General features: G+C 30.8%; 2 protein-coding genes across 10 annotated transcripts in view; one reads left to right on the top strand and one right to left on the bottom strand.

Moving 5' to 3' along the window:
* The window catches only part of DOCK7 (dedicator of cytokinesis 7), a 171572-nt gene that overhangs the window by 46941 nt on the left and 97440 nt on the right, over positions 1 to 27191 (top strand). For all 9 annotated transcript variants that reach the window (XM_039888091.1, XM_039888081.1, XM_039888063.1 and 6 more), the window contains exons 12-14: positions 5978 to 6120; positions 9596 to 9689; positions 10358 to 10520. In XM_039888091.1, the coding sequence (XP_039744025.1) occupies positions 5978 to 6120; positions 9596 to 9689; positions 10358 to 10520 (400 nt within the window). The remainder of the gene's footprint in view (positions 1 to 5977; positions 6121 to 9595; positions 9690 to 10357; positions 10521 to 27191) is intronic.
* Positions 19688 to 27191, bottom strand: part of ANGPTL3 (angiopoietin like 3) — an 8190-nt gene continuing 686 nt past the window's right edge. The window contains exons 2-7 of the mRNA XM_039888122.1: positions 26593 to 26703; positions 24127 to 24241; positions 23019 to 23132; positions 22487 to 22582; positions 20524 to 20790; positions 19688 to 20159 (exon numbers count right to left, since the gene is read on the bottom strand). Of these exons, the coding sequence (XP_039744056.1) occupies positions 19951 to 20159; positions 20524 to 20790; positions 22487 to 22582; positions 23019 to 23132; positions 24127 to 24241; positions 26593 to 26703 (912 nt within the window). The 3' untranslated portion in view covers positions 19688 to 19950. The remainder of the gene's footprint in view (positions 20160 to 20523; positions 20791 to 22486; positions 22583 to 23018; positions 23133 to 24126; positions 24242 to 26592; positions 26704 to 27191) is intronic.

The following is a 27191-nucleotide window of genomic DNA, read 5'->3' as shown; positions in this document are numbered from 1 at the left end:
ATTTAAAAATTCCGCTAACAGTGAATGAAGGTTCCCATTTTTCAATATCTTTGCCAGCACTTTTGTTATCTGTTCAGCCACTCTAGTATAGGTGAAGTGGTATCTTATTGTGGCTTTAATTTGCTTTTTCCTGATAGCTAATGGTGTTGAGTATTGTTTTGTGTGCATTGGCTATTTTTATATCTTCTTTGGAGAACTGTGTAGTTGTATCTTTTGCCCATTTTTTAATGGCTTTTTTTGTTTTATTACTTAGTTCAAAAGTGGCTTTTTCATATTCTTATCACTGAATTAGAGTTCTTTATTCTGGATACAAACCCCTTATCTAATAAAGGATTTGCAAATGTTTTCTCCTAATTTGTAGGTTGTATTTTTTACCCTTGGTGGTATCATTTGTAGCACATAAGTTTTGAATTTTGATGAAGTTTGTTTTATATGATTTTTCCTTAGTTGGTTGTGCTTTCGGTGTCATATCTAAGAAAGTGTTACCTAACCCAAGATTAAGAAGATTTACTTGTATAGTTTTGTCTAACAGTTTTATAGTTATGGCTCTTATATTTAGGAATAATCCATTTTGAGTTAATTTTTGTACATGGTGAGAAGTAAGGGTCCAACTTAATTCTTTTTATGAAGATATCTAGTTGTTCTGACACCATTTGTTGAGAAGACTATTCTTTCTCCCATTGAATGGTCTTGGCATTCTTGTTGAAAATCAGTTGACTGAAGATGTATAGATTTTATTTCTGCACTCTCAATTCTATATCATTGATTTTATGTCTGAGCTTATGCTACTATTACACCGTCTTTATTATTTTAGCTTTGCAGTAAATTTTGAAATTGGGAAAAGTGAGTCCTCCAACATTTTTTTATCCTCTTTCAAGATCGTTTTGACTATTTTGGGTCCTTTATATTTTCTTATGAAGTTTAAGATCAGTTGTCAGTTTTTGCATAAAGGCAACTGGAATTTTGATAGGAATTACATTGAATCTGTAGATCAGTTTCTGGAGCCCTATTAACAATATTAAGTCTTGCAATCCCTGAACAAGGAATGTTTTTTTTATTTATTTAGATCTTAAAATTTTTTTCAATGTTTTATAGTTTTCAGTGTACAAGTCTTACCCTTTCTTGTTAAATATATACCCAAGTATTTTATTGGTTTTTGATGCTGTTTTAAATGGAATTGTTATCTTAATTTTATTTGCAAAATGTTCATTTCTAGTGTACAAAAATGCAATTGACTCTTAAATATTCATCTTGTAACTCTTTAAACATGATTATTAATTCCATTTTTTTTAATTTTCTGGATTCTTTAGGATTTTCTATATACAAGGTCATGTCATACACAGATAAAAATAGGTTTACTTTTACATTTGCAGTCTAAATGTTTTTTATCTCTTTTTCTTTTCTAATTGTGTTGAATGGAACCTCCTGTACAATATTAAATAGAAGTGGCAAGAGTGGATATCCTTGTCTTGTTCTTGACTTTAGGGGGAATGTATTCAATCTTTCTTTCACCATCCAGTCTGCTGTTTGCTGTAGGACTTTCATAGATGCAATTTAGTAGGGTGAGGAAGTTTCCTTCTATTCCTAATGATTTTAGTGTTTTATCATGAAAGTTTGTTGACTTTTGTCAAGTGTGTTCTCTGCCTCTATTTAGATAATTTCTATGGTTTTTGTCCTGTATTCTTGTAGTATGGTTTTTTTTTCCCATAGGAAAACTTAAAATATTTTATTGGTGTAATCTAGAAAATTTAAGAACTGATACATCTTTGGTATTTATAAATGTAATTTCTGTGGGTAATTCTATAGAGGGACTTAAAGGATCAGAAAATACAAATTGGAACATTCTAGCACCTTTTAATATAAATAGAAATGCACTGACGCAGAGGTAAAAAAAAATCTTAGAACTTTTGTTGGGAAACTATAAATAAATTCATTCTTTCCGATCAGCTTTTAACTATGTCAAGGTTTATGATCTTTAGGATTGTATTTTTTATACTGGTCACCTGTGCTTTAATTTCTTGGCTGAAAAGAACCCATAGCAAACATCACATTTAAGGTCTTTACGTATTTGGTTCTTAGTTGAATGAATTTGACCTTTTAAATATGGTATAAATGTTTATAAAAAGTTGCTTTAATAAGCAGCAATTAAACTTCTATTACCTTTTTTTTAAACTTGGCAATAACTTTTGATTTTAAAAATACAGTAGTAAAGATTGAGGTATAAACTTTTCACAAAACATACTTAGTCTTTTTGCACTGAAATTGTTCATTTTGTATGTCCAGATACTTCAAATGGCCAGTTCTTTTTTCACTTCACCTTTGTTTGCAGTCATTAATTGATTGGTTTTTGGATGTTAAACTAGTCTTACAGTTCTGGGAGAGTCCCATTTGGTCATAGTATATAATCTTTATATGTGCCATTAGAGTCTGTTTACTACTATTTACTTAGTATTCTTGCTTCGAAATTCATAAGGGATATTGGTCTGTAGTTTTCTATTTTATGATGTCTCTGTCTGGTTTTAGTATCAGGGTAATACTGGCTTCATAGAATGAGTTGTGAATTGTTCCTTCGTTTTTTGGAAGAGTTTGGGAGGGATTGATATTCTACTTTGAAAGTTTAGAAGAACTCACTAATGAAGCTGTCTTGGCTTGGTTTTTCCTCATGTAAGTTTTTTTTTTTAATTACTAATTAGATCTCTTTACTTGTTTTAGATCTAGCACATTTTCTCTTTTATCTTGAGTCATTTGCAGTACTGCATATCTATCTAGAAATTCCATTTCATTTAAATTATCTAATTGTTATCTAATCTTAACTGTTGACCTATAGTTATTCATAGTATTACAATTTATTCTTTCTAAGGTCTGTAATGATGTTCCTTCTTTATTATTGATTTTAGTAATTTGAATCTTTTCTATTTTTTCTTCATCAGTTTATCTGAAGTTTTTAAAATTTTATCTTTTTGAAGAACCAATTTTTGGTTTTATTGATTTTTTCTTATTGTTTTTCTAGCTTTTATTTAATTTATTTCTGTTTAGCTGTTGCTTTTTTTTGTCTCCCTTGTAATGCTTGCTTTGGGTTTAGTTTTGTTTTTCTAGTTTCTTTTTTTAAATAATTTATTATACTTTCTTTCTTTTTTTTTTCCTTTTTTTTAAAGTTTATTGGGGTAACACTGGTTAATACAATTATATAATTTTCAGGAGTACATTATAATTTGACATCTATATAGTCTATTGTCTTTTTCTAGTTTCTTGAGATGTAAGGTTAAATTATTAATTTGAGATGTCTTTTAATATAGGCATTTGTATGTATGAATTTCTTTCTGAGCATGGCTTTAGTGATATTCTATGTATTTTGGGATGTTAAGTTTTGATTTTTATACATCTTAAGTATTTTCTAATTTCTCATGTTATTTCCTTTTTGACCCTTTGGTTATTAAAGGGTGTGCTGTTTACTTTTCACTTGTTTATGAATTTCCCTAATTTTCTTCTGTTATTGATTTATAGTTGAATTTCACTTTCTTGTAGAACACATTTTATATGATCTCGGTCCTATTGAATTTATTTTTCTATGGCTAGTACAGGCGTACATCAGAGATATTTCAGGTTTGGTTCCAGCCTACTACAAATATTGCAATAAAGCAAGTCACACAGGTTTTTTGGTTTCCCATGCATATTAAAGTTATGTTTAGACTGTACTGTAGTCTGTTAAGTGTGCAATAGCATTATGTCTAAAAAAACAATGTACCTACCTTAATTGAAAAATATCGCTAAAAAACGCTAACCATCATCTGAGCCTTCAGTGAGTTGTAATCTTTTTGCTGGTTGAGGATGTTGCCTCAATGTTGATGGCTGCTGACTGATCAGAATGGTGGTCACTGAAGGTTGGAGTGGCTGTGGCAGTTTCTTAAAATAAGACAACAATGAAGTTTGCCACATCGATTCAGTTCTTCTTTCACTAATGATTTCTCTGTAGCATGCACTGCTGTATGGTAGCATTTACCCATAGTAGAACTTCTTTCAAAATAGGAGTCAATCCTCTCAAACCTTGCTGCAGCTTTATCATGTAAGTTTACGTAATATTCTAAATTCTTTGTTGTCATTTCAACAGTCTTCATAGCATCTTTAGCAGGAGTAGAGTCTGTCTTAAGAAACCACTTTTTTTGCTCATCCATAAGAAGCAACTCCTCACCTGTTAAGTTTTATCATGAGATTGTAGCAGTTCAGTTACATATTCAGGCTTCACTTTTAATTCTAGTTTTCTTGCTATTTTCACTACATCTGCAGTTACTTCCTCCACTGAAGTCTTCAACTCCCCAAAGTCATTCATGAGAGCTGTAAGTCAACTTCTTCCAAAATCTTGTTAATATTGATTTTTTGACCTCTTCCCATGAATCGTGAATATTCTTAATGGCATGTAGAATGATGAATATTTCCAGAAGGTTTTCAATTTACTTTGCCCAGATCTATCAGAAAAATCACTATGGCAGCTATAGCCTAATGAAGTGTATTTCTTAAATAATAAAGTTTGAAAGTTGAAATTACTACTTGATCCATGGGCTGCAGAATGGATATTGTATTAGCAGGCATGAAAATAATATTAATCTTGTACATCTCCAACAATACTTGTGGGTGACCAGGCACATTGTCAATGACCACTAACATTTTGAAAGGAATCTTTTTTCCCGCTCCCTGAGCAGTAGATCTTAACAGTGGGCTTAAAATATTCAGTAAGCCGTGTTGGAAATGGATGTGCTGTCATCCAGGCTTTGTTGATCCATTTATAAAGCACAGGCAGAGTAGACAGCGTAATTCTTAATGGCCCTAGAATTTTCAGAATGGTAAATAATCATTGGCTTAAATTTAAAGTCACCAGCTGCATTAGCTCCTAATTAGAGAGTCTGCCTATTCTTTGAAGCTTTGAAACCAGGCATTAATTTCTCTTCACTAGCTATGAAAGTCTTAGATGGCATTTTCTTACAATATCAGGCTGTTTTGTCTGCATTGAAAATCTGTTGTTTAGTGTAGCCACCTTCAATAATTACCTCAGCCAGCTCTCCTGGATAACTTGCCACAGCTTCTACAATGGCACACTTGCTGCTTCACCTTGCACTTTTACATTATGGAGATAATGTAAAAGACTTCTTTCCTTAAACTTTATGAACTATGCTAGCTTGGTTCAGACTCTCTGTTAGCTTCAAACTTTTCTCCTGCAGCTTCCTTGCCTCTCTCAGCCTTCATATAATTGAAGGTAGTTTGCACCTTGCTCTGGATTAGGCTTTGGCTTAAGGGAGTGTTGTGGCTGGTTTGATCCTCTGTATGGATTCCTAAAACTTTCTCCATATCAACAATAAAACTGTTTTGCTTTCTTATCTTTTGTGTGTTCACTGGAGTAGCACTTTTAAATTTCCTTCAAGACCTTTTCTTTTACATTCACAGTTTGGCTGTTTGATGCAAGAGGCCTGACTTTTAGCCTGTCCCAGCTTTCCACATGTCTTCCTCACTGAGCTTCATCATTTCTAGCTTTTGATTTAAATTGAGGGAAATGCTACTCTTCTTTTCACTTGATCACATAGAGGCCATTGTAAGTTATTAACTGGCCCGATTTCAATATTGTTGTGTCCCAGAGAATAGGAAGGACCAAGGAGAGAGTGACTGATGGGGAACAACTGTTCATTGGAGCATTTGAAACACATACGATATTTATTAAGTTTGGTATTTTATATGGGTACCATTTGTAGTACTCCAAAACAATTACAATAATAACATCAAAGATCACTGATTACAGATCACCATAACAAATACAATAACAATGAAAAAGTTTGAAATATTGTGAGAATTATCAAAATGACACAGAGACATGAAGTGAGCAAATGCTGTCAGAAAAAATGGTGCCTAATAGACCTGCTCAAAGCATGGTTGCTTTAAAACAAATGTTAAATATTATGAAAATTAATATCTTACTTTTTTTCCTTGATAGAACGAAAAGGGTCTTGGTCAGAGAGGAGGAATTCTAGTATTGTTGGTAGACGATCACTTGAAAGGACAACAAGTGGAGATGATGCTTGTAACTTGACCAGCTTTCGACCTGCTACACTCACTGTGACGAATTTTTTTAAGCAGGTATTGTTCTGTCATGAAGGAATTCTAGGGGGTTATTTGTACATCAATTTATTTTGGTTTCAGAAAAGTCATAATTGTACATGCTCATGTAGTACATGTACATGTAATAATTGATTATGATTTCAAGAAATTTGAAAAAACTAAGAAAAAATATAGAACAAATAAAAAATTTAAAAATAAACAATAAGATTTATAACCATTTTATCATTAAACAACATTAGGTAATAATGCCTCAAAATCAGTCTCCACTTCTATATCCTATTTTTTAATTATAATATTTTAATTTTTCCTAAACATTGATGGTTTGCTTAGTCAGAAAGATTCTGTTGTTACATCTGTCCTCCCCATGCAAGCTTTTTTTTTTACCTCACCTATCACATCCATGGTATATGGAGTAGAACTTTGAGGTCCTAATAGTGCATTTCTATGCTAAAATACCATCGTTGTTTTTACAGGTGAGTTTATATGTCCATGAAGTTCTTAACGATATTTTATTCTTTGCAAGTATGTTCCCTACACTTCAATTCATGAATCAAATCAGTATTTTTCAAATGCTGGTTATAATCCATTAATGATAGTGGAAATTTAGTAGATAACACCCTGCTTGAAAAAAAAAGTAGTGGAATAAAAATATAATAGTGCATTACACATTATGAGGTTAAATATTGCTTCAGTGAGCTTTCTTTCTTCCCTTTTTTTTTGTGTGTGTGTGTGTGTGTGTATGCATGTGTATATGTGCATACTGGATTTTGATGTAAAATAAATTTTATACTGTGAATCAAGATTGGAAAATTGGGAAAGCCTTTGTCCAGATGTCCAGAACCATATAAGAATGAAATAAAATTTATATTAATGAGACAAACTGGAAAAGGATACCATGTATGTATTTTAGATCAGATTAAAGAAAAATACTAAGTATTGTCTCAAAATTCTTTTTTTAAAGATGTTACTCTATATAAGAGTTGGAAATCCTGGCTTACTGAGACCTTATAGCTTCAAAAAGCAAGTTTTTAGGACAGCATGTGCCATGAGCTGACAGATAGCAATCTATTTGAAGCCCCTTTCATAGTTATATATCAATAGCATTTATAGGCAGCTTCTCCGAGAGACTCAATTGGAAAATAAGGCAGGTAAGAAGTGTCTGAAATGGTAAGAGTCTTTTTCGCTGTGGACAGTAATAGAAGAAAATCTAGAAAAGGACTCAGTGTTACTTAGATGAGGTGATAGGGCAAGTATAGCTATGGGAACAGGGCAGTAGATTTACCTGATTAATTGATAGAACCTTGTAGCTATGACATTTCTCTTTTTTTGTACTTCTTCAGCTGCTATATCACTTTTGCCACTATTTCCACAGCTCTTTTTTTATTTCTTCAGCTGCTTTATCATTGAACTGGTATTATAAACTTAAATTAAGGAATCTTCCATCCTCTTACCCACCTATATTTATTCAACAAATATATTTTGAGCATTCACCATGTGCTGGAGGCTAGAAACTAGCACAGAGTGATTGTGAAATCTTAAAAGTAAATGATTGCTGGAGACATGGAGCAATGGAAAGCAATTACCCTTGGTTTTGTACAGTTCCATATTTTTTTAGCAGCATATACAATTTTTATAAGTATTTTTAAATAACTAGGATATTATACATAAGGCAAATGCAAATTAAGTAAAAAGCAGAGATTACAGTTTTAGAATTCAAGGCACAAGTTTCTTATAAATGAGATATAGAAGGCAATTTGTTTTTTTAATTAATAAGAGATTACTATCCATGCTTGTAATGTACTAATCATTGTTTATGTACAGATTTGAAATGTGTCAAGCTAAAATTATTAGAAATACATGAAGATTTAAAGACAAAATCAAACCCACATATTAGTTTTAAGGACATTTGTTCTATTTGTTAAAAGGTTTATAAGTTATCGATTGCTCCAGGATTATGCAACAGTAAACATGTATTGTGGAGAAGGGGTGTCAGCTATGCTCATTCACATGTTTGGAAGTTAGGTGGTGTCAGCTGATGTAGTTTGACTTCTGAGAAGACTGAAATGACTCAGACCTCTTCCATGTCTCTTCTACTTTCATCCTCTAGCAGGCTAGCTTGGTCATGTTCTCATAGCAGTGGCCAAAGTTCAAGAGAGAGAACAAGCTCACTTTTGTGCATATGTTTGTCAGGTTTCTCCTACCATGATTGCTTATTGGCCAAAGCAAGTCACATGGTCAAGCTTGGGGAGGGAATTATGCCCCACCTAACAAAAGGCATAGAAACAGGGGGCGAAGAATGGAGACCAATAATATAATCAATTTAACAGGTTAAGTAGGCAGAAATAATTAAGTCTAGAGATAATCTGAATGTATTATAAGTAAGGACCATTTAAAGATCTATATGAATTCTATACTCAAAAGGAGAGAATATACTGTTTTAGCAAATGATGGAACATTTATAATAATCATATATTAGGTCACTGAAAAAAATCCTCATGAAGTCAAATTCTCTAACCATAAATCAAACCTAAAACCTATTTATAAAAGTATTAACAAAAATCTCCAACCCCTTAGAAGTTAAAAATCACTTTTCTAGATAATGGGGTAAAGGAAGATCAGTTCTGTACCCCCTTTAGAATACAGCAGTGAACCAAAGGGATATGGCTCAGGGTGAGCTCAGGGTAATAAAGTAGCCTTAAATATATTCACTACCAAGTAAGATAAAAAGATAATATATGAACTATGCATTAAAAACAGTAAGATATCAAATGCAGGAGGTTTGGATTAATAAAATCTAAAAACTGACTCGAATAAAAGAATAAAATCAATCTCTACCTTTTTAATTGTAAAAAGAAAATACATTATTAAAATTATTAATTGAAAATTTTATATTAATTAGATATAGTATGGTTTTGTTTGTCTCTTTTCCCATTGATTGAAGTCTTCTCAGAGTTTTCTTTTCTGGTCTTAGTCTCAGGATCATTGTCCTTTTCTTTAAGAGTAGTTTTTTGTTGTCATGTCTTTTCTTTTTCAAATTTAGCCAATGCTTTATAGTTTGCATCTAAGAAATTTGGTAATATCGAGTTGAAAAGACACATATAAATTCAATAATAACAAATTTATAAGGCTGCCATACACGCGCACGCACATGCACATACACACACACACACACACACACACACACACATTTTGAATTGTGTTTATATTCTTTCTTTTCATCAACTTGTGTTGATTTTCTATATTTTAGAGGATCCTATAATAATTTATAGACATAAATTATAGGCTATAAGTAATTATATAAAATTTAAAAATAACAGTATCATAACTCAATAAAATTTGAAAGCATAAAAGGAAGTAGGTCAGCATGTTTATTTTTAATCATGATTTTATTTTACTTTTCATTCTGACTAAATTGAAGAAAGAAGAGCCATATAGTTCATTTCAATCTATTATATTTGTTTTAGCAAATTATTTTTTTCGTTTTTAAATTCAGGAAGGAGACCGCTTAAGTGATGAAGATCTGTACAAATTCCTTGCTGATATGAGAAGGCCATCTTCTGTTTTACGGAGACTAAGACCAATTACAGGTATATTAAAATTTTGAGTAGAAAAGACTATAACTGTTATCACTAATATATTGTATTGTTTGTAATTGTGTATTCTTTTTTTTTCTCTTATCTGGCACATGTCTTTCTGTGCTCAATGCTGATCAGTCTTCTCATTATTCTACTCTTATGTGGTCTAACAGTTTGGATGCAGGATTTGAGTACTGAATGAGAATGATGAATAATATTGTGGCTTAAAATTATTTTCTAGAGGAAAGAAAAGAAATTCATGGAATGGTAAATATTCAGAAATAGATTCATATTGTGATGAAAGCAAACCATTCTAGAGTAAAACTATTTTGAAGACTACCGAGTTTAAATTAAATATTTAATCTTAGAAATGTTGGCTTGTTCCTATGCTAGATTCTTCTGTTTTCATCTTTCGTTTTGCTTCTTCCTTTTCATTCATTATTTCATTCATTCATTCATCCATTCGTTCATTTAGTATTTTACATGTATTTATATCTTTCTCAGTAATTTATAAGTTTGAGACTTGATAAAATGAAGTAATTTAGAGGTCTGAGATGACAGCAATTTTGGTTTCTTCTCACAATTGCAAAAATGGGATCTAAACCTTCCAAAAACATTTTTAACATGAAGTTTTTATTTATTATGTTTACATTGTTTTTACAATATATCTTTATATGCAGCTCAGCTGAAGATAGACATTTCTCCGGCACCTGAAAATCCCCATTATTGCCTAACCCCAGAGCTACTTCAAGTGAAGCTTTACCCTGACAGTAGAGTTAGACCTACCAGAGAAATTTTGGAGTTTCCTGCCAGGGATGTTTATGTTCCAAACACTACTTACAGGTAACACACTTTAATTTTGGGGAATTCTGAAATAAGATAACTTATATGTTATAATATTAAAGTAGAAATAGAATGCAACTTTCCAAAAATATTCTGTAGCTTTGTCACATATTCCATTTCTTACTACCTGATTTTATTACTGGTGCTCTATTAAGCTTTTACTCTGTGTTAGCTATAATGTTAATTACATTACATACATTATCCTTCTTGGTCCTCATAGTTGGAAGTAGGTGTTACCTTTTTAGAAGTGAATAAACTGAGGGATAGAGAGTTTAAGTATACTTGAGTATGGTGGATCTAGCATTTGAATCATGGACTATTAGGTTAAAATATTTACAGTAAAATGTATCAGCTAATCAATCATTTCCATTCTTGCAACTTTCTTAGTTTTCCTTGCAACTAAATTAGAAGTTACAAAGCAGAGGAGCTTTCCTAGGCTCACTTGGCTTACTGTACATTTGTTGTCTTGGAGCCTATTTACCATTTTCCTGGAATTTTTTTTTTTTTTTTGCATTTCTTCTACAGTGGAGTCCTTATATCATATATATATATTTCTTTCTTGGTTTACTCATTTCTCTCTGAGAGCCATCAGTATCTTCTTGAAATAGGGCATATGGGGGTGAATTTTTTGAGACCTTTTGCATCTGAAAATATCTTTATTTTATTCTTACTCCAGAATTGTTAATTTTGCTGGGTACAGAGTTCTAAGTTGTAAGTCATTTTGTCATAATTTTAAAAACATAACACAACTATCTTTTGGTTTTAAGTGATGCTTTTGAGTACTTCAATATAATTCTGATTGCCAATACTTTGTTTATGTCATATTTTTCCTTTGAAGGCTTATTTGAATTGTTTTCTTTATCCCTGGTATTCTGAGCTTTAATGTGATATGCTGATTATGATAACATTTATTTAGTGCTTTATAGTATTAAATTGTTTTCATTTAAGTTATTTTATTCAGTGTCAAGAATCATATAAATTATAGAATCCTGGGAGTATTACTTATTTATCTCCACTTATAAGTTAGAGAAATAAAGCTGAGATTTAAAAACTTATTTGGACTTAAACCCAGGTCTTCTTATTTTATTTTCTATATTCATCATTTGGGATGATAGCACAACAGCATTCATAATTATATATAATGTGAAAAAAATATTCCGTGCTAGATAATTGGTTACTACATTTTTATTGAAGCAGGTAGAACATCTTTATTTACCTTATTATTTGCCTCAAAATGTACAGCATTATTTATCCTCATTTAATAATTATTTTAGTATCTTAAAATTGACCTAAATGTTAATGCTTGATAGATATGATATCTTAGAGTATTATGTCTATGAAGCGAGAGAAACGAGGGCCAACATAGAAAATCTAGACATGTTATAGGACTTGAATGGGAGTTGGATAGAGAGCTTATACCAAGTGAAAAGACATCTTACTAAATAAGATAGCATATTTTTTTCTCTGAAGTATGTATCAAGTTGTACTACATCAGATACTCCTCTTGGAAGAGATGGAAAAGTTAATACATCAAAAGATTTAAGTGGATTTTATGAATTATAAGTTAGTATGGTTTTACTAACTGAATTTATGGAAATTTTATAAACATGTATTAGTAACTCTTTAAGATAACTTCTTTATTTTGGTTTAATTTTGGTTTTTGTGTTTGAATGCTTTGTCATTTGAAGAGTTTAGCATTGGTAAGGATAATTGTCCAAAAACTAATTATTTTCTATCCTGGGTATAAACTTTTCAAGTATGAGAATAAATTCGTAGCATGTAAGATTGAGAATGATCTTGAGAGATCTTTTAATATATCTCAGTTTCTTTAGTTTGAACTATAAATACTCTGTTATAGAGCTGATTGGAGCAAACATTTGACTGACTGAGTTGAGAAACCATAGGAAAAAGAAGTGTATTCTGAAAGTGACAGATTTCCTATTAATACCCTTTGCTTCTAATTTTTATGGTTATTATCAGACAATTAAGAAAGAGCTGTCTAAAAGGATATATGTAAAATATATATTTTTCAGTTTAATTTTTTATTTTTATTCTTACATTTAAGAATATGCTTTTAGAGATTTATCCAAGATCTTTTAAAAAAAATTATTGTTAAGCTAAACATAATGTTAGAGATTTTCACATTTAAGTAAACATTTCCCCTGTCATACAGCTAAGTACACTAAACAAGCACACACACACACACACACACACACACACACGTGGTTGTTCACTTATTCTTGTATATTGCTATCACAAGAGGGACCTGGTCTTTTCAAATCCTCTATAGGGATAAATGAGGATATACATATAATATGGTAGTTTCTAGCAATTAGGAATCGAACAACAAATTATTGTGCTGAACAAGTGAAATTATTTATATCAAATGCTTGCTCTATTGAGGAAATACTTGTGCTATCGCAATATCATAGAAAAAAATACTAATGCAGTTGTTACGTTAATATATCCAGAGTCCTTTCTTTCTAGTAGAAATTTTTTTTTTATTGATTATCTGAAATCATCTGAAAGTTAAGTAGTAGAGTGTGTAGTATTACGTTCCAAATTTGTACTTGACCACCACTGTCGCATTTGAGTTCTGAAGATGAAGGTCCATTTAATTGAGCAAATGTTTGTGTGTTTTATTGACATTTAGTTTTTAAGAGATGTGTCTAGAGAGTACATGCTATTTTTGGCAAGATTGTTAGAGTTAGACTCTTTCCCAATGATAGCCTTTGTTGTAATCACCTATTGAACTTTAGTATTTTTGCTTCTCTTCTAGGTTTTAGAAAGACTATGCATATCTAGCAAGTATGATATTAGTAGGAATATAAGAATGAATGCAGTGGTTCAGATTGGGTAACCATCAGTGCGACAAACAAAATGAAAAGATGCAGTTCTTTTTGATCTGAACCTTTGTTAGCAGTTAGGAATAATCTCTTAATAATCCTTAGTAAACTTATTATCTGTGAATTAATATGAGTAGTATAGTTTTAAATTCTTTATAATGGAAAATTACTAACATACAAAATAGAACAGTACATTTAAACTCCATTGTCAATGATCACTTTATAATTTTACCTTGTATCCATTTTTTCTTGAGTAGTTTAATAAGCTTATTATATTCTGATTCAATTTTTTTCCTTAAAATTTGTTTCTAGGAACAGTTTGACCAAAGTGTATATATATATATATATATATATATATATATATATATATACTATTTATATTATGACACAAGAGCCATGTAATTCATGTTTCTTAAACTAGGTTATCACACAATGGTAGATCTCGCTTAAGGTTTGGAGTTTTTAATACTTTTTGTGCCATGGTACCCTTTGGCAGTCTTGTGAATCCTATGATTCTCTTTTTTTGGAATAGTGTTTTAAAGTACATAAAATAAAACACATAAGATAACAAAGGAAGTCAATTACATTGAGTTACAGTTATTAAAATATTAAAATAGTAAAGTGATATATGTTTATTAATTGACTGAATAACAAGATCTAGCTGTAGGTCTAAAAACTATCATATTTTCTAAGTGGCGATACACATGAGCAGTATTTTGAGATATCTGCAATAGTTGTAAAAATATGAAATATGTGTGATATCTATCAACAATAAAGTCTCATGTATTGTATTGCTAATACCGGCATGATTAGTTTGGAACTTAAGGAAGTTTCAAAAAAAATTAAGTATTTCTTTCCCATTTAAGTTTACAGTCCCCGGCTTTAGAGCGTATTAGTCTTTCAATTTGTTTTTAGTTTTCATAAATTTCTTGAGCTATTGCCACTTACTGTGCTTTTTTGGTTTCGGCCTAGATATACCACTCTATCCAGTTGGTCCGAGTTAATTTTAACTACAAAAATTCTTGAAGTTGAGAGCTGTTTCCTAACATTTACCATAGCCACCCAGAAGTTTTCAGTTAGGGGCTTACATTTGAACGTGATAGACTGTTATCTCAGACTCTGAGAGAAGGAGTGAAGTTTCAGAAACGATAACAGAATGTGAGGAGAGCAATTTTGTTCTATCCTGAAATGAGAGTGTTTTCAGTTAGGAAGCATTTGTACAGATTATTAACTTAAAGAGATATAAAGAGCGATATCCAAGATCCAGTTTTTACAAGTATATAAATTTTTTTAGGACTTTATAGTTCATAAAACCATTCAAATACAGTATCTTACTTGGTGGTTACAACAATCCTGTGAAGTAGATTTGGCAAGGTTATTATTATTCCCACATATGGTGGATGGAAACTGAGGCTTAGTTGCTTATTTGAAGATCAGTAGTTACCTTACATTTTTAAGGTTGTAGGTTATTGCTTTTTCAAAAATACCTAATCATACTGTTAGGTATTCCTGAGAATAACGATATGAATTTAGAAAAATTTCTATGTTTGAGATTGAGTCCTTGATTTTATATTTTTTGAAATGTCAACGAAACCTCATTTTATAAAGGCTTACTATGGGAGTTTGTTAATTCTACTTTCATGACCTTGAACTGCATATTTAACACCAGTTGAATAATTTTGGCCTAGTCGATTTTCTGTGAGTGCACTTTGGACTAGAAAGGCCAGCTATTGGGTTCCTTTTCAGTTATGAAAACTGCTGTGTTGAACAATCACTTAGTAGTACATGCATAAATGCAATGCTTGTGGTTGTTAGTGATAGGAAAATGAGAAGGAAATTTGATTATCCTATAATAGAAGGTGGAATATTTAATAATACATATTTGGATTAGGTTTCATAAAAGAGGCAAATAGTAGATACTCAGTAAATACTGGTTAATGGATACATTTCTGATTCATGGGTGAGTTAATTGATTTCCATGACTTATACTATCAGGAAGATAGAAGCATGAAAACATTCTAAGATGATGGAGATTGGGTAAATAAATTATGTACTACAATAAGTAATCCTGAAATGAGAAATATGTATACTTGTTCTCAGTAAAATTCACACTGGTTCAGACTAAGCTCTTGGTATAGAAATTTTGTAGTACAGTAGTCTCCTCTTATCTGTGGGGGATATGTCCCAGGAGGATACCTGAAACCCTGGATAGTGCCACACTCTCTCTATACAGTATGTCCTCACTTAATGTCATTGATAGGTTCTGTGGTTAAGCAAAACAACATATAACAAAACCAATTTTACCATAGGCTAATTGATATAAACAAGAGTTAAGTTCCCTACATTGAATGAAACAATGTTATTCAAGGACCTGCTGTATTATACTGTTTTTTTTCCTGTGCACATATACCTGTGATAAAGTTTAATTTATAAATTAGATACAGTAAGAGATTAACAACAATACTAAAATAGGACATTTATAACAATCTTGTAATAAAAGTTATGTGAATGTGGTCTCTCTCTCTTTCAAAATATCTTATTGTACTGTTCTCACCCTTCTTGTGATGATGTGAGATGATACAAATGCCTACGTGATGAGATGAAGAGATGTGATGTGAATGACATAGGCATTGTAGGTAGCGTTAGGACACCATAGACCTGACAACACATCATAAAGAAAATCATCGAGCCATGAAGATGTCATGTCTTCCACCCACAAATTTAATGCCTTTTCTATCTTAACTAAGCCCTTATCATAACACTGGAGCTGTAACTTTGGCAGTTTGAGATGCAACAGCAAAACTGGAATGAATTTCTCTTTTCATTCACTGGAGTGAATTTCACAATTTCATGGATAGAAGATTTGTTCTTACAGTCAATTTAGCAACCTCAGAGTGTGATGTTTTTTCTAATTAAGTCTAGAACTTTCACCTTTTAAAGGAAGCACTTTATTACATCTCTTTGTCATGTCTGAATTGCTTGCATCCCCACTTTTGTGCTTTGGGGCCACTATTAAGTAAAATAAGGGTTACTTGCAATACTACATTGCAATACTACTACAGATCACTGTTCACCTAGACGGCTACTAAGTGACTAATGGGTGGGTGGCATATACGGTGTGGCTATACTGGACAAAGGGATGATTCACATCTTGGGTTGGGTGAAGTGGGATGGTGGAAATTTCATCATGCTATTCAGGACAGCAATTTAAAACGTGTGAATTGTTTATTTCTGAAATTTTCCATTTAATAGTTTTGAACCACACTTGACTATGGGTAACTGAAATCATGGAAAGCAAGATTGCAGATGGGGGGGGATGGGGTAAGGGAACTACTGTAATTCATTAAAATCAAGTAGATTGACTATCTTTGATGCTTTTGGAGTTTTTATTACTGTTTTCCACAATTTTTATTATTATGTTTGCCAAATTTACTTTTATGTCTTCACTTGCTATGTTGCAGTTGAGGGGTACAAACAGGAATGCTGCAAGGTTTCAGAGGAAGGAGTCTCCCTTTACTCTAGGATATTTGTGAGGATGGGGGGGAATGCGATTATCTGTGTCTCGAAATATAAGTAGGACCTAGCCAAGCAGAAAGGTGTGAAGAGGCATTCTAGACAAATGGAATGGCATTAGGAAATTATATACAGGATGTTTAAAAGTGGATCGTTTTAATTAGAGTTGAGGGTTTGTATTGGGCAGGAAATGGTTAAAGAGGTAATTAAGGGTCAGATTATAAAAACCCTTGAATACCTGGAAGAGATAGGAATTTTGGTCTGTAGGCTTATGCTCCTTTAATTGGGGTACATGCTCTTGTGAGGGCACCGCTATATGGGATATGCAAATCCATGGGATAAACATGACACATCTTCCAGAAACATCACTTTTCAGAAGATTTGGAGAATAAATAACTATTTTTATGTGAAGATAGATTTATGGAGTAGAAAACACAATTCACATGCAATTTTAAGATAAGATTCTAAAATTTAAGGTAAAATCCTAATAAGATTCTAAAAGAAATTTGTCCTTATATCAAGCCATTTTATTTTATAACTCCGGAACCTATAAGTATATGTTTTCAGTATCTTCTGTTATCACAGTCTTTCAATAGACAAGTTCAAATGACACAGGTCAAAGTAGTATGCAGCTATTATAAATTTGTTTTAGAAAGATTAAAGGGAAATAGACATAAAATTAGGAGGCCAGGCAGGAGGCTATTTAGATAATTTTAAGACTCAAGTTAAAAGTAGCACTTGGTAGTTTTTTGACAGTAGACATGGGAAAAAAACATATCAGATTAAAAGACTTTTCAAAAGAAGATTATATCAGACTTAGTAGCTTATTGTGCAGGAAAGTTGGTTTATAAAGTTAAGTGAAAAGCCAGAGGTATCTTCTGGTTTTAAGCTTTAGAGACTAGGAAGAATGATAGTGCCATTAATGGGTATAATGAAGTAAGGAGGGGAGTGGGATAGGGTAATAAGGGAGGAAGGGACCAGCAGAGGCGGTAAGGCATTGATGAATTTATATGATATATTGAATTTGAGGAGACTATAGGATATCAAAAGGAGAAATGGCAGGTAGGCAATGTAAGAAAGAGAACGAGAGAGAGATCTGGGAATGTTACATAGATTTGGGAACTTTATTCGTGGAAAATAGATGAGTCTATGAGAGTAGATTGAGTTTCTGAAGGTCAGAGTAGAAGAGATGGTTGAAGATTGTGCACTGACCCACAAAACTATGTACTAGGAGGGAATAGGGCTATAAAGATGGATTCAGTTTAGGGGTAATCCTTGGAGAGTGTAATAGTGTTGTGGAAGCAAAATAAAGGTCATTTGAAAAAAGTATTGCTATTAGTAAGTAGTTAGGGATCAAAGAGTTTGTGGACAAAGAAAAGGCCTTTAGATTCGACAGTTGTGAGTTAGTGGTGAACTTAGAACATTTTTGGCAATGAAGACAAAAGGACACAATTTTGTGCACTATAAAAAAATCCTTTCTCTTTCACTACCAGAATTGTCTCTCAATTTGAGCTTTATATGCCGAAAAAACTTAGTACTCCTAAAAAGAACAAAACGAAGCATATTGTTTGAGAATTGTAAAAAAATTGAAAAGCAAAGAGGAAACAATTGGTATATTAAGGCTTTATTTTGCTTTTGAAAGCTTCCCCGCCAAAATTTTTTAAGCTATTTTGGTGTTCTGGCTCTAAAATGTCAATTTTGACAGTTTGGCTGGGGTTCTGAAAACTAAGCTTATTCTTGCCTATATTTTGTGCTTTTTGGGAACAAAATATTTATGTAGGATCTACATAGTTCATACATATTTATATATGTCATATATAAAAAGTATGTACTGGGTAATTTGAAATATATAATGCTGAGTATTTATTGACTAAGGTGAGTTACTATATAATTTGGGCCCTCATTATATTCTTTAAAAACTGCATTTAATTCAAAGTTTTATTTCTCTTTTATAGTTTCTTAAAAAACTTATTTAAAAATAAATACTGACAAGTAATAATTGTGATCAAAAGATTTACATTTAATAATCCTTGAGGATTTAGAATTTAGATTATTAAATTAGAAATAATCACACTTGAATGTGAATAAAAACTACAAGAACTTAAATTTCTATAATTTAGGGGAATTTTTATTAAAAAGTCTTTATTAAATTTGGAAGCATACATACATGTATCTTAGGCTATTTAAACACTCAATAACTTGTTATGATGTTTAATTCATAAATTTTAATTCATTGAAAACCTGCACATAAGTATTAGACTCATACCATGTCCAGGAGAATAAATTATTAAACTTTAACTTGATGTCACAAATACATTTATTCTTATTACATTCCGATAAGATCCTTTTAAAATGATTAGTTTTCACATTGTTTTGTTAAAATATATAAAATTTATATAGTATAGATAAGTTAAAAAATATATGTTAAGGTACAGTGATACCTGATATTAAAGTCAATGTGACTTAGTAATCATGATCTGCTGCATTTGTTTAAGACAGTGAACCTATTTCAATACAGTATTTATCCTGCTTCATTTGGCTTCATACATAAAGCATACCGAACATTTACTTCAAATTATTTTGTAGCAAAATGAAACATCAGTTTAAAATTCATATAGATTTTTACATATATTATGAACTAACTAAAGTTTAGTTTTGAAATTAATATTACAGCATTTAAGAACTGTACAGTTATCAGTCCTTTATATTCATTTTGAATTTTAGCAAGAAAACTAGTTTTTTAAACTGAGGAAGTTGTGAAATTAGCCCACATGATGACTTTTAAAATAAAAGTCTCTTTGTAAGTTATTTATTTAAAAAAGTTATTTAAAAATTCACCCCTTGGTTAAAATTTAGATTGTGACCATCTAATTAATTCTCGTATCACAAAATATATGAATAAATGATATAAGAATTTTGATAAAGGTAAATGATGCTCTTTTAGGAAATGTGACAGTATGTTTAATCTTAAATTGACAGTGGTTTTAAAATAAAGAATTTATTTCTAAAGACTCTTTTAGGGATTTAATATCAGGTTATTAAACAACAGTAACTTGGGATGATTTTAATGTTTAATTCATTGGCTTTTTAATTTGCTTCAGTTCAGATCTTTCTGAATCTGTAGGATGGATCAACATTTTGGTTGATTTGCTAGAGTATAACTTTCCATTTTGAGACTTCCAAGATATTCCTCTTCTCTCTGGCTTAGTTTTTGATCTTGGCTTGTTATATTTACTGTTTAGGTTGTTTTCTCCACATACATCGTGCCACCACCAGCCTCCTAAAGAAGATAGATATGCAATTTATGGATACAAACTCATATGTAGTTACCATTATTATATTTCCCCATGAGTATATCCTTATTTCTTATAAATATGACTGTTGTATACATGTATCTTAATTTTAAATACTCTGTACAAGTCTTATATACCCCACTAAAAATAAAATACCTGAGAAAGGTTAGAAGAAAAATATCTGGTTGAATTAGAATCAAATTAACAGTTATGTTAAGAGATTTTTATCTATAGAGAAATGTTTATTTAGGATTCAGATTTTCAAGAGTTGACATTGTAGATATTAGCTAATACTTTGGTTAGATAGTTTGAAGATAGGAAAACAAACTATTGATATTAGGGAAAGGATACCTGAAAAACTTTCTGGACAGTTGAAGTGTCCTTTGGATTTGTGATCCCAAGTAGAAAACACCAAATCTTTGTGTTCCGGGAGTACTTTGGGGATGTTGCCAGTAATCTCAACTAGATGTAGCGTGTAGTTGGTTTCATGATTTCCCAAGTGAAAAGAATAATCAATATAATGCTTGCTGTCTTTCCAGTCTTCTAGCTCAATTCGTAAAATGTAATTAGATTGCTTTACTATGGAGTATATCTTCTCTAGACCCAACCAAAATTCTCCTGAAAAGGTAAATTGTACAAATCTGTGGATTGTTCACTGCAGATTAGGCACTGACAGTTTTTTTGACAGTTTTTTCTTAAAGTAAGTGAGTTGTTTTAGTCTCAAATCTCTTATTTTAGAGTCTCTTAAAATATTTTTTTAAAATAATTTTATTGGCAATAGTTACATGTACAAAAAATGTTAAAAATATTAACAGGCCTGCCTAAATCTGATTATCTTTTCTAAAATGGATATTATGAAACATTTCACAGGCGAAACATATTAGGGTATAATAGATATTTTTAGGTTTGGTCATTGGTAAAATACTATCTCACTTAAGAATGTTTTAAATTAAAAAGTATAATTTTTAATAACTTTTCTCTATAATTTTAAAAATAATTTTTATTTGAAATTAAAAACATAACATAAACACATAGATCTTTTTTAAAGTAAGAAAAAATCAAAATTTTCTTATTGGTTTTTGAATTAGTAGGGGGCTTTATTTTAAAGATTGCAAATACAAATGGTTTCCTTTTTTTTTCTTTTTATCTTAAATACAGTTTAATGGGAAGGCTGACAAAACAGGGAAAACACTAAGATTACCACCAACAGTGTTCAATCAGTAGATTTTCATTTCGCTCATTAGTGGAAACCAAGAAGCAAAGAAAAATTTTCAACACCAAGTATATAAATAACCATCACCAATGGGGGAAAAATTGCATACTTGGGAAATAAAAATTTGGTACCAAAACTAGTTTCCTATTTGCTTCCAATGGGTCATTATAAAAAATTCTAAATTTAAAGATATAAACAGAGCCACATATTGGGCACTGATTCATGCGTAGACTTTCGAAAGCATAATAAATGGCTTACTTTCTTACAGTAACAAATGAGTACTGTGGACTTAAGTGTCAGCCTTTTATTTTGGGGTTATACTCACTCCAGAAGAAGATTTGGAGCTACAAAACATATCACTGAATATAAACCTTTTAGTTAGGGATTTAATTGGTAGTTTGAATACAAAAATTTTTGAATGGTCAAATAGTACTGAGTGTTTAAAAATTTGATATAATAGTGGATGTTTTCCACTTTACAAATGAGTACTCGTACATCATTCATGGATTTTTATGATATGCTTTTTTAGATTTTAAACCTCTTATTTATTTTTATTTTGCTTACTTTATTTTTTATCTTGTTTAATTTGTCATCAAAATATAGTAATTTGCATTGAGTTGACTTTTAAAACACGTTTTATAGTATACATTTATAATATTAAAATCATTGAAATCTCAACATTTTATACTATACATCTGACACCTTCGTCTCTTACAACCTCCAAATAATTGATATCTAAAATTTAATAAGTAGAGTGACCATTGATAAGAATGATTTTCTTCATAGCTCGTTCATAGCATTTACCATCTATAAATGCTATGAACAAAGCAAATAGCACTTAATCAAAATTGTTTTTGATAATTATGTAATTAGAAGCCATCAAATTGTGGTAAGTATACTTAAGAATAGACAATCGTATAATTTAAATAAAGACACTGTAATAAGTATAATTACTAACAAATAGATAATTATTTTTAAATAAGTTCTGTGAAGGCCAGGACTGTTCCTCATTCATTGTTGCATTCCTAATGCCCAATCCATAATAGATTTTCAATAAATATTTTTAACAAGTGAATTAATAAATGAATGAAGTCACCATACCATCAAGATTCCCAAAACCATATTTGTAGTTTTCCCAAGTTTCATTGAAGTCTCGTGATCCATCTGTTCGGTGCTGAATTAATGTCCATGAATTACCTGAGTATAATGAACGAAAGTGTGCATTTTTAGTAGATTCAGGCTAACAGACATAACAAAATACCGTTATTTGGTTTGGTTATAATTGATGGCTGTGTAAGGTAGTTATTAATGTTGTTATGGTAGTGACATTTTATTATTTATTATCGTCCCAAGAAGTTAAGTGAAGGGCAACTAATGAATTTGTCTTAATAAACTTATTGATAATAGTCTTTTCAGATTGTTCTATGGAAAAAGATGGAGAATATTGAATAAATGCATGGGTAAATACATGAAAAAGCAAGACAAATATAAGTACTAGATCTATATAACTATTCATGTTATATATATTTCATTATATATTCAGAACAAACATAACAGAATTAGTCTTACTAATAAGCAGTGAGTGAGTAACCTGAATTAACTATTGTCCATTTTCTCTGTAGGCTAGTTTTACCTGGTTTAACATCACAGTAGACATTAAAAACTTGGGAGCTGCTGGGTCTAATGGAATAGATGCCACTTGTTTGTTTGCCTTGGTTATAAATGGTGGTACAATCAGCAGGAATGTCTAGAATGAACAAAATGGTATTACATAAGATATAGTAATAAGATTGATATCTTTAGAACTTGAGATTTTACTTGACATTTTATGGAATTATGGTGAATGCGGCCTTCAACCCTTTTCAGTAATATATTACTGAAAAAGTACTTCATGCTAAAACATTTTTTATTAGATGGCATGTTATGTAAATAATATCAAAATAGTTATTACCAAACTGATTTCTTTTTAAGAAAAATGACAAAATGAGAATTTTAAGCATTTTTTTTTTTTGCTAGATATAGGAAGAATATAAAAATACCACATATGAGATACCAAAATAATGTTTGGTTCATAGAAGATAGCCACAGATATATGTGGAAAGAATGAACATACATGGAGGAAACTAATAGAGACCTTTTTTCTGTATGAATTACATAAAAAAATAAATGTTTTTAAACTATATAATTTTGTCGAGAATGGAGACTTTGTTCCTTTATCCGGCAAATTTTCAGGCAAACAGGAAAGTAGAAAAAACTTTGAAGAGAATACCATAATTTTTCCCTTCATATTCAACAATTGTAACATTTTGCCATATTTGCTTTATAAACACACATGTAAACAAGTACGTATTTTGCTGTGCTTTTTGAAAGCAATTTGCAAGCATCATGACCCTTAACGTCTTAGATATTTCAGCATGCATCTCTTAAACATGGGACTGTTTTCCTACATGACTGCAATACCATTATTACATCTAATAAAACTAATAAGAATTCTGTGTTATCTAATACCAAGTCTATATTCATATATCCCTGATTGTCTTAAGTATGTGTTTTTTATAGAGTTAAAAAAAAAAAAACCCACCAGAATCCAATTTAGGTTGGCATATTGTATTTGGTGGATTTGTCTCTACTTTCTTTTAGTCTAGAACAGGCCCTGAAAATAGGGATTTTTTTTGATGGAAATGTCAAAGGTAGAAAAAGAATTTGATAATAGTTTCAAGAAGGAAACCAAATTACCTTACCATCATGTTCTACATTGTTTGTTTCATTTAAGTGAAGAGAGGGAGTACTTCTTGGTGCTCTTGATTTAGAAGAAAGAGAATTTTCTGTGGATTCTTGAATACCAGTTCTTCTTAACTGATAAAATAATATAAGTCTGCTTTTAAAAGTGATATTGACTATTCAATTAGGGGAATGGGTGGTGATATTAAAAGTACAACTTGTACACATCTTTTAGTTCAAATGTGTTATTGCTTTTGATGTTAAATGGGATAAGCAATGCTATACAGATTGTACAAGATGTCCTGTTCTCAAAATATGTAATCAGGTACATTATTTAATGAGTTTAAAAAAAAAAATAGAGAGCAAGGCAAAAAAGAAAGAAATTGGTTAGAAAACATCAAGACCAAAGGCAGAGACTTTGCTGAAATATTTTAATATGACCTATTTATATGAATAGAATATATATTGTATTCAGTAGCATAGGCAGGTTTTAAATTTAATAAGTCTCGGTTGTAAATCTTACTGTTTGTCAGACCTATGTGCCATAAAGACATAGCACATAATTTGAACACGGCTGCTTTCTTGGTAGTTTTTGACGTGTAAACATATCTGTAGAGGTAACAAATTGGTAGGTTTATTTGCTTGCTTTCAATATGTTCGATATTTCATTGTCTGTTAGTTTAACAATAACAGTTAAAAGTGTGCTAGGTTTGCAATTTATTGGCTCTTAGCTTTTCTTATTGATCTGAGAAGAGCAGAGTATGTATGTAATATCTTGTGTTATTAGTATTCGTTTTTTGACATTAGCGTACATGGCATTTCCCAGGACCCAGTCTGTTGTGAAGGATCTGTTGTGACATTCACATACTGGGTATTAGTTTTTCCTACTAAATAACTATGTGATCTTAAAGTCACTTAACTTTTTAGAGTTTTGGTTTCTTCATTTAAACTTGAGGATGATCTAAGCCTTCTTCCAATTCAGAAATTCATTGTTCAAATTTTTCACACATTTTATTATTACATGTATATAATTTTATAGTAATAGTATTTTATGTTTGTGAGCAGGTTCATTTAATCATAATAAAAGATATAGGAAAAAGAATTTAGAAAAATAACAATAAAAATAAAACTATAGAAATCAAAACTAGTTGGCAAAAAATCCTTTTTAGATAATTAGCAAAAATAACCTACTAAAATATGAGTCATGAAATTACTGAGACATATAATTATATGTTTGTTTAGTGGAAATTGGTAATAATATTTGTTTTGCAATTCTTGATTTTTTTTTTTTTTTTTTTTTTTACCATTTTCTCCGAGTCTGTTATTTTTGGAACCCCCTTGAATGACTTTTTAATAGTATTACTAAAGTTTCTGAACTGTAGAACTATATATTGGAATGCTTAGATTCTGACAGTTTTATAATAAACAGGTACCTCTCTCTCACCTAGCCAGTTGTTTACATTGTAGAATAATTATATTTGGTGGGATTAAACTGTATCAGGTACACAGTTTCAAATAACAAGAATAATCATAATCATAGCAAGTTTTTATTGACTTATTTGTGCTGAATATGACATTACCTTTATTAATTCAACATATATTTATTAAGTGACTACTCTGTGTCAGACAGTGTGCTATATTCTGGGACAACAGCAATTTAAAAAATGGAATAAAATCTCAGCACTCGTGGGACTTACGTTCTAGTTTAGGGAGAGATAAGATAAATAACTAAAAAACATATTATGTGAAATAGAAGTTAGTGCTAAGGAAGAAAAGAGAGTAATGAAGGAGGTAGCAGGTTCCAAGGATGGAAGTAAAGGATTATAATTTTTAAGTGACCTGGGAAAGCTTCATTGAGAATTCTATATTTGAGAAAGACCTAAAGGAAATGAGAGTGGGCGGTGCAGAACTGCAGAGAAGAACAATCCAGACAGAGGAAAAAACAAGGGGAAAGTCTCTGAGATGGCAGCGTGTTTGATATTTTTGAGTAACAGTGAAGAGGCCATTATGACTAGAGTAGAAGAGATGAAGTTAGTAAGATAAAAAGGGTTATCTGGAGTTTTACGTCCAGTCTGAGTGAGATGGATAGCCATCGTGTGATTTTGGACAAAGAGAGATGTGATCTAATTTAAATTTTAATAGAATCACTTTGCCTGCTATATTGAGGATATACTTTACATGAATCAATTCTTTTTTCTCACAATAATCCTATAATATAGGTTATTATTATGATCTTCATAGACTAAGTGAGGAAACAGAGACAGAGGGGTTATATAATTTATTCAAGGTTACACAAGATTTAGAGCCAAGATTCAAACCCAGGTAAGCTCATGAACTTCAGAGCCAGCAATCATAACAATCATGCTGATGTGATTGTTTTACTCACTAATCAACTATAATTATTTAAAGTAATTTTAGGGTTCACAGTTTTCATAAACCTAAATTTTATGTAAAAGATTGAATATATCATTAGAATATTGACTTACCTGATTTTCTATTTCTTTTATTTGACTGTGCTGTTGGTTTAATTGTCTATATTGTTCTTCCACGGTCTGAAGAAGGCTTTTGATGCTATTATCTTGCTGTTCTACAAAAGTCTGGACATAGGTTGTAGATTGGTTAGAAGTTCTTTTCTCCTTTTATTTTTGTTAAATTAGACTTTTTTATTTCCTATAACTTATACAATCTGATTTTTAAAAACTAATAGAGTATTAGAAAGTGAGTTGCTAATTATTTTCTCTTGTATGCTTCTTTCAAATAGTACATACTTTTGTTTTTATGTTTTTTAAAAAAGTACTATCTCTAAAATCTGATTTCCTGAACTTTAAACTACTTCAATTAAATAGAAAAAACACAGTATTTTAATAGGAATAAATCTTTACCATTTACTGTATGATTTTTATTCATTTTAAACATGGGAGAATAGTTTTAAGTTATATTCCTTTAACTTTTTACTTGCTTCCAGTAATCTGCAATACTGTAATAATTTAGTGTTTATAAGGTTAGGGAAACATAAAAACCAACTTAAAATTGTAATGGAAAATTTTATTTCCTAGAGGCGTTTTTTTCTGAAAAAAAAAAAAAA

Source organism: Pteropus medius, unplaced genomic scaffold (assembly GCF_902729225.1).
Source record: "Pteropus medius unplaced genomic scaffold, Ma_sr-lr_union100, whole genome shotgun sequence".
Taxonomy (NCBI): domain Eukaryota; kingdom Metazoa; phylum Chordata; class Mammalia; order Chiroptera; family Pteropodidae; genus Pteropus; species Pteropus medius.
This window is presented reverse-complemented; position numbering and strand designations above follow the sequence as displayed.